This window comes from Benincasa hispida, chromosome 4 (assembly GCF_009727055.1).
Source record: "Benincasa hispida cultivar B227 chromosome 4, ASM972705v1, whole genome shotgun sequence".
Classification (NCBI taxonomy): Eukaryota; Viridiplantae; Streptophyta; class Magnoliopsida; order Cucurbitales; family Cucurbitaceae; genus Benincasa; species Benincasa hispida.
In genome coordinates this window covers 23,959,085-23,967,833 of record NC_052352.1, presented here as the reverse complement: position 1 = coordinate 23,967,833, position 8,749 = coordinate 23,959,085, and the positions used below count along the sequence as shown (strand labels likewise).

Here is an 8,749-nt window from a genome sequence, read left to right as displayed (position 1 = left end):
GGTAGCATTAAGAACAAGTTATTATACATCAAAGATAGCCTTAATAATTAACGCCGTAAAATGTTTTCATATCAATGTATATATGTTATATCTTCTTATCTTTAATAGCATTGGTTATAGCTACACAAAAATGCTATAAAAAGTCTTGGACTTTTAATAACATGGGTTGTCAGGATCTATGTAAAAACGCTTAAAAGGAAAACGTTATAGAAGCCTTTTTAAGCGTTTTTTGTTAGCTAACTTATTTTTTATTTCTTGTAGTGAAATAGGTTTAACTTTCAAAAATCAAAAGTATGAAATAAAATTGTTGCCAAACGGAGCCTATTTTTTTTAGTTTTCAAATTTTGACTTTTTTTTTTTTTTTTTTTTTTTGTAACCTAGGTAGATAACAAAGGAAAAAATTTTAGAGGTGGAAATAGTGTTTATAGGCTAAATTTAAAAAAAAAAAAAAAAATTAAATAAAAAATTAAATGGCTACCAAACGAGGCCATAGTTTTTTTTAACTTGTTTTTGTTTTTACAATTTGTCTAATAACTCGATTAATATTTTATTTAAGAAAGATGAAAACTATAGTCAAGAATTTTGGAGGAAATAAGCATAAATCTTTAGAAAAATAAAAATAAAAACGAAATCGTAATCAAACGGAGTCTATTTTTTTTACTATAATTAATTAATGTTTTACCCTAATGATAAATTTGAAATAATTATGAAAGTAGAAGTTAATGTATATTAAGGGTAAATATCAATTTATACCTTTAAACCTTTTGGTCGTATCAATTTAAGCCCTAGACTAATAATTTTATCAATTTAAACCCTATATTCCAAACTAATAATTGTCTCAATTTTTTTATCAATTTAAACTCTAAACTAATAATTGTATCGATTCAACCATTGAATTTTCATAAGTGTATCTATCTAAACATTGAACTTTCTTAAATATATCAATTTAAATCTTAAACTCTCATAAGTATCCAAATAAAATATAATAAAGAATTTAAATTGATACAATTATTAATTTAAAATTTAAATGGTAAAACTTCCAAAATTTTAGAGATATAAATTTATCATAATATTAAATAAGAGCCTTTTTCAAACAAGATGAAACCTCTTTTTTGCTTTTTTCTTTTTTTTGGTAATTTAACAATGGTTTAATTTTTAATTATATAATTCGAGATTTGTTAGCAAGTTATAAAATAGAAATTCCGAGCTTGCCGAAAATAAATTTGTGGGAATTATCTGTTAAAAAAAAAAAAAAAAAAAAAAGGAATTGACAGCTGTGGGATTTGAACCCACGCCCTTTCGGACCAGAGCCTAAATCTGGCGCCTTAGACCACTCGGCCAAACTGTCTGTATTGAGAGGGAAATAGTAGTTAAACCATTAAAGTATAAATTAGAAGGAATTGGGCTCAGAAAAGAAAAGGCTAACATACGATGGAAAACAAACCGGCCCAATTAATTCCACAGGCACGCGCATGGCACGTGAGGAAAAATCCGAATCTGTTGTCCCAGTTGGTGGCGAAGCAAGCACAGCCTTATCAAATTGTGTGGCGAAGAATGCAGATTGTAGAATGTAGATAGAAAAATCCCCATTCCTTCTCCCAATCTTAACCCCATTTCTCAATCCGCCATTGTCATCTTCCTCAAACCTCCAAAACCTCCATCTCCACGCAGCCATGGCGAACGTAATCATGGCCTCTTCCAAGCCCCTCTCCCCTCCTCTTTCCATCTCCAACAAAACCCCCAAATTCTCCATCCCCAAAACCCTAGCCCTAATCCCATCATTCCTCAAAAAGCCCCAATCGATCTCTCTCTCCTCCTCTACTCTCAAATCCCTCTCCCTCTTCGCCGCCACATCCCTCTCCTTCGCTCCCCCTTCCCTCGCCGAAGAGATCGAGAAGGCCGCCCTCTTCGACTTCAACCTCACTCTCCCAATCATGATGGCTCAATTCCTCCTTCTCATGGTGGCTCTCGACAAAATCTACTTCTCCCCACTGGGTAAATTCATGGATGAAAGAGACTCCGCCATTAAAGAGAAGCTCAACAGCGTCAAAGACACCTCCGAGGAGGTCAAGCAGCTTGACGAGCAAGCTGCCGCTGTCATGAGGGCTGCTAGGGCGGAGATTTCGGCGGCGCTTACGAAGATGAAGAAGGAAACTCAGGCGGAGGTGGAGGAGAAACTGGCGGAAGGGAGGAAGAAAATTGATGCGGAGTTGCAGGAGGCATTGGCGAACTTGGAGAATCAGAAAGTGGAAACCATTAAATCCCTCGATGCTCAAATTGCAGCTCTTAGTGACGAGATCGTCAAGAAGGTTCTTCCCGTTTAAATCAATTTCTGTTGTGTCCTGTTCTTAGGGTTCTAATTGCCATACCTACCACCGATCTGATTGTCATATGGGTTTCGTTCTGTTTTGATTTCTACTTATATATATTTTTTGCCTTGTAATCATAATGAACGAACAATTCAATGTATAAACAATTAAACATCGTTTTTTTTATTTTTATTTTTCCACTTAAACTGCTTACTTTTAATTTATTGTTAATTCTCAATTTTACCCGTAATGTATTCAATTTTTCCAACCAAGCTCAAATGTTCTACATATCATGATATTTTTCAATTAATTAAGTCATTGGATAAACTTATATGGAGAAGCGTGTAGATGACTTTCGATGCAAGGTTTGCCTTGTTAATTACGTCTATTATAACAAAATTGCAAATTTGGAAGGAAGCTATTATCACATAAAATCTCTTCAGAAATTGTATGAAAATTAGGTTTAAAAATGGTAAAATAACATTAAGTTAATTTTGCATAATAAAATGCACGAGTGCAAGTGATTTTGAAGTGCCTAAAAGCCTCAAAAATTACATATTATATACTTAAATTTTTGCAATCCATTTTTCTATACCATTTAAATATAAAACTATACAAATTCAAGTGAGCAATACTTGGACATTACATCTCACTCTAATAACATACACAAATATAAAAAATATTTTGATAAAGAAATAAGAATAGGGTTGATAGATATTAACTATAACACACCTGAATATTTTTCAATTTAAGATACTCATCTATTTTGAGTCAAGATTATATTTGACTAACAAGTAAAAATTTCATATGCAATTATACACAAATTCTAACCGGAAAAAGATCATCATAGGAATATAATTGCCAATGGTAACAACTAATGGGAATAGCCATACTTAGATTGGGCCGATATCCGAGCCCATGTAGTTTGTCGAGTAAGTTTATGGGCTTTCAGAAAACACTAAAGCCACTACAGCCCAGCCCATAACAAACAGCCCATTCCAAGCACCAGCTTAAAAGTTGAAAGACTTTTCTGTTTAAATAATAGACAAAATAAGTAATAATAAAGAAAGAAAACAAGAAGAAGATGGGCAACAGCTATCAAAAAGAAAAATCCATCTTCATCTACAAAAGCATTTCCACATAAAAGGTCTCTTCAATGGGTCCAACTCTACTGACCTTTTTCCTCTAAAGCTTTAAAATTTCAATCAAACAACTCACTATTATATAGTGGAAAATCTCTACCAAGATTTATTTTTATTTTTTTCTCTAAATAATTAAATGAAAATTTAAAAAAAAAAAAACACACACACACACACAAACAAGTAGACAGTATCTAAGTGTGGCCGATCATAAGCTATAAAGTGCACATAAATAATTAGTTCAAGTTAGGTTTGCTTGGATGTGACTCTCTAAAGATAAGCACTCATCATTTCTTTTTACATATTTATTTTTTCCTTTTCTTAATACCTATATATCTTCCCATCCTCTCGTTTCTTTCGTTATCTTCCCATGTTCTATTTATCAATGAATGTGGTATAAATTTGACATATCATTGTATCAAAAAGTACCATATCCACTCTAATGTAGTTTTTGTCCATTTTACACCAGATTTAGCAAATTTTATCAATATCCAACCTTTTTTTGTGTGCCAATACATTGTATATTCAGTCAATCATACAAGGAATATTATTTGATTCATTATCAAATTGTCAAAGCTCACTTTTTAGTACTTGAAACGTTTTCTTATAATGTTTTCAAGAGATTCAAACAGATTCTAATTTTTATATATAAACAATTCATTATAGTGTTTTTTTTTTTTAACAAAAAAAAAAGTAACAATTAATTATAGTGTTGAACCGCGATTAACCATATATTTTTGTACATAATTTGTAAATTGACCAAGCATATGTTTGTGGAGCCCACGAAATATAAACTTTTGTAGGTTAATAACAATAATCATTTTCCCTACACCACTACTCTCTTAGATGGGTCGTTCGTAGGGTCAACAATTTGAGAAATGTTGTTTATTTATTAGTCTATTTCATGTGGGGGGGAAACAACACTTTTACTACGAGAATAATTGAGAATTTTTAGAATATATTAAAAAAAACCGAGAAAAAACAATAATTTACGTGAAAAACTATATAAAACTAGAGATAACTTGTTACTCATTTCAAAAATAAAATTCACTGTGTTGTTGTAATCAGATTGAATTTTCTCTCTTGATACTAATTATGGAAACATTTTTTTAAAATGTTTGTATCACTCATTTTCTCAACACTCAAATTAGAAAATATGAAAATAAAATTTAACTTAAGTTAACATACTTAAACTTGAAAGTGTTTCTAATTAAAAATTTTGAAACCAAAATCATAAGGTCATTTAATTATGTATCATGTATTACTTTCAATACCCCATTTAGAATTGAAACTCGTGACTTTTCCGTTCATTTTTACTGTTTAAATTTGTCTCTTCAAAAAATTTGCCAAAACCCAACATGTTACAATGTTATAGAGAAGTTTAATCAAATCAAAAGCTCAATATCATGATTATAACAATATTTAAATTCCCGTTTGATAATTATTTTGTTTTTTGTTTTTTGTTTTTTAAAATTAAATCTTACATATTTCTGAAGTACAATTGTCGAATTTTTAATTAAATTTTCAAAAATAAAAGTAAGTTTTAACCTCTACTTTTTTAAAAAAAAAAATTGGCTTGATTTTTTAAATTACTGGTAAAAATTAGATTATAAATTAAGGAATTTAGAGGTGATGTAGTGTTTATAAACTTAATCTTTAAAAATAGAAAACACAAAATGAAATGGTTACCAAACAAGAGGTAAATAATTCAAAAATGGGTTTTGCAATTTCACATACTAAAAAGTGAAATAAGACAAAAATGGAAATAAAACTAAAAATTATGGTTTAAATACTAGTTTGTTAATATATTTCTAGCTTTTTTTCAAACTACATGTACTTATAGAGAGAGTTGTTAAATACACTCTCAAATCGTATATGTCGATTATTGTACTATTAAAAGTAGATTATTAAAATGATTAGCAAGGTGAATGTACATGAATCAAAATGAAAAATTAAAAAAAGAAACAAAAAAACAAAAATAGTAATTAAAACATTAAAAATTGATTGGTTTCACATGCAAGTAAGAGGTTGTATTACTATTGACCTCAAAATTAGAATATAATATAACTCAACTGGCATAATACTTATACTATCGATCTCAAAGTTAGAGGTTTAATTCTCTTATCTCACATTTTAATTACAATATCTTTAATAAAAAAAAAAGAAAAAAAAATACATAAAAAAATTGATTGGTTTCACGTGCAAGTGAGTAATAATGAAATTGGTGAAAGAAACAAAAATATAAGAAAAGAAATTAAACGCCCGTGTGGGAGGGATCAGGGATGCAATATTTACTTTTTACTTTTTACTTTACCTAAGGTTAAAAAGGGAAAAAAAGGGAAGAAGAAGAGTGGTATTTGGGTTAGGGTTTGACTTGAGGAAAAGGGTAATGGTGGGGTCAAAGATCTGGCATGATCAAAATGGAGGGTGAGGATGTAAGGAAAAAAGAAGAAAATGAAATCTGGACGGTTGAAAAGAGAGATGATATTGTAATCTGAGAGATGTGAAAGGTGGTGTATGCAAAGCTCTTTAATGATCATGTTATCATGTTTCTGTGTTAGTACCCCTCGCGTGCCCTTCAACAGTTCTTTTTCTGTACACCCCCTTTTTCTTTTTCTTTTTCTATTCCCCCCCTCTTATTTCTCATTTATTTCCATCTTAGGCCCCACCTTTTCCCCTTCCCCACCATCTCTTCCCCCTTTCTTATTCTTATTATCCCATTTTTTATACATGTTTTATTTCTTTTTTTTTAGTACTATTTTCATCCAGATGTGTAGTTTTGTTGACTGATTGATACGACGGTGGATATGTTAATCATTAGAGATGTTTATTTGTTCTAGTTTTATTACCATTCTTTTTTCATTATACCATGCTCTATTGTTTGTCTTAATTATATAATTTCTCCACTCATATTACAGATATTTAATCTCTCTTTTATTCAATTAATTATTGACATATTTAAAACATACTCATTTCTTGTGATCTTAATTCATAATAATTTCATTTGTTGAAAAAAAAATTACTTGTTTTAAATAATATTATTGTGTTTGTTCATACTTGAGTTTGATATCAATGGTAAAATAATTAAATTGGTGTGTTACTTAGCCATTAACACTCCAATAATCAAATTTATAGAGGAATAAAGTTGAGAACTCAAAGTATTCTTAGCGGATCTTGAATGTATATTATTATGCACTTTTGCTTAGGTTAAGATATCGTTGTAACAGTCACTTGGTTAATTACTCATTTAGGTGATTAATTTGGCTGTTACTAATTTAGTTTGATAGTTACGTGTTGTTGGATTACTTCATTCGTGAATCCAACCATATGTAGCTGGTTTTAAAAACAAAAAAACAAAAAATTCATGGCCAACCCATAGGTCAAATTTGTATGAAGTTATGGCTCAGCCTTTGTCTTTCTTGACTAGATCAGTCTTTATAGTACTTATTGACTTCAATTCACTTCATAATGGACTATTCCATACGGTGACTTCCATACTTAGTCAAATAATATATTCATCACACTCGCAAAACGTAATTTAGCGGTTAAGCGATAAACTTTGATTTTCAATATGATTGAAGAAAACGCCCAGGTTTAAATAAATTTTTTATACAGAAAAAGACAAAATTGAAAAGTTTTAAAAGGTTGTATTGAAATTTAAAAGGAAGTATGCAATATGGACAAAACTACATATTTAATATAAAAAGCCCTGTCCTATAAGTCAAATTTCTATATTAACGTTAAAGATAGTCAAAGTGATTGATACTTGGACTGTCAGTAAAAGTATAAAATATATATATTGCCATTGGATATTAGTTATTTTTTCTTTTTCCTTACCCCCACCCCCCCCCCCCCCCCCAAAAAAAAAAAAAAACCTTTAACTAAACATCTCAATTACTTTTTACTGTTTTTAATTTTTTAGAAAAATAAATACTTGGAAATGGTTTGTATTTATGATTTCTATGTATTTGATGTGTAAACTATTTTAGTTTGGAAAGAAATTAGTTAACACTATAGCAAATAATTTTAAAAAATAATGAATATAAAATATTAAAAACGGTAATAAATAGTAAATACCGTATCAAATTAGAGTTTTGAAATAGTATTTATTGTAGTTAATTTGAGGTTTTGAAATAGTTTTTATTGTAGCAAGAGATGATTATTATATTTTGATGATAATCATTGCTCCAAACACCCCCTAATATATAAGTATTTTTTTTTTTCGAAAGATATAAGCATTACATTTTTTTTACAAAGCATCTAATATAAAATATATAACATGGGCAATTTGAATATTTGCATATAAATTTTTTACATCAAATATTTAAAATTTCAAAACATTGAGGTATTAGCTTCTTAGAAGTTGATGCTATTGCTAGAGGAGCTGAAAGATGTTGAGTCGGAGTGGTCAGGCAAATCTGCCACTTGGAGTGGGGTCTGATTCTTTGAAGATTATCGAGTTCCCTAATAATAAAGTGTCTTCATTTGATTAAATTTATATTTTCATTGAGAATATATATTTATTTATTTATTTATTTATGTTTGAGAATACTATTAAATTAGCCGATCACTTTTGTCACATTCACAGGTAGGAGAATAAAGTTGTTAATGCTTTCGTAAATTTGATATCCTCTCAAACTTGTTATTTGATGTATAGAGATATTTTGTAGATAGCATTCTCTCCTCATTCTTGATGGGAGCTCAATGAATAATTAATTGTGTGTATTTAACTAGGAAACATACTACTAAACATAAGAAATAATTTTTGAATGGAAAAGGACTAAATGAGAAAAAATAACATCAAATTTAAAATGTGAATGAAAACTTAGGGATTGCTTAGGAGGCTGAAATGCAATTAAGATTACCGAAAATCATAGAAGTTTTGAAATGAGTGAGAAATCAAGGACGGACTAAAAGTGGGTTAGTGAAGTGTAAAAACAAAAGAAAAGATGATTGGATTGAAAACTTTGGGAAGTAAATGAGTTTGTTGTTACATATTAGGCCCAAGATACTCAGTTTAAACATGGGTTTTGGGAGAAAAATCTAAAAATATAATAGCTATTTTAAATATTTGCAAATATGAAAGTGTTAGACCAGTCAACTTTTAAATTTTTCTAATTTTCAATTTTGTCCTCCCTTATCTTGTTACATGTCTTTTTTTTTCTTTTTTTTTTTTAAAAAAAATCTTTCATCTTCTCTAATTTTTTCTTTCCTTTCTTCCATTTTTTTATTTTCTTTATGTTTCTCATTTTTATTTTATTTTCTTTGTCTGAATTTTTATTTTTAAAATTTTATTTCCTT

At 29.3% G+C, this 8,749-nt stretch overlaps 1 protein-coding gene and 1 non-coding gene across 2 annotated transcripts; one reads left to right on the top strand and one right to left on the bottom strand.

The window, feature by feature from the left end:
* Positions 1-1,268: 1,268 nt before the first annotated feature.
* Positions 1,269-1,348, bottom strand: TRNAL-UAG. The gene has a single exon. It is a non-coding gene; the product is annotated as a tRNA-Leu (tRNA).
* A 211-nt stretch (positions 1,349-1,559) lies between these two features.
* On the top strand, positions 1,560-2,509 carry LOC120076860 (ATP synthase subunit b', chloroplastic). The gene has a single exon (XM_039030808.1). It carries the CDS (start codon positions 1,674-1,676, stop codon positions 2,322-2,324), a length of 651 nt encoding a protein of 216 aa, XP_038886736.1. The 5' UTR covers positions 1,560-1,673; the 3' UTR covers positions 2,325-2,509.
* The last annotated feature ends 6,240 nt before the right edge of the window (positions 2,510-8,749 follow it).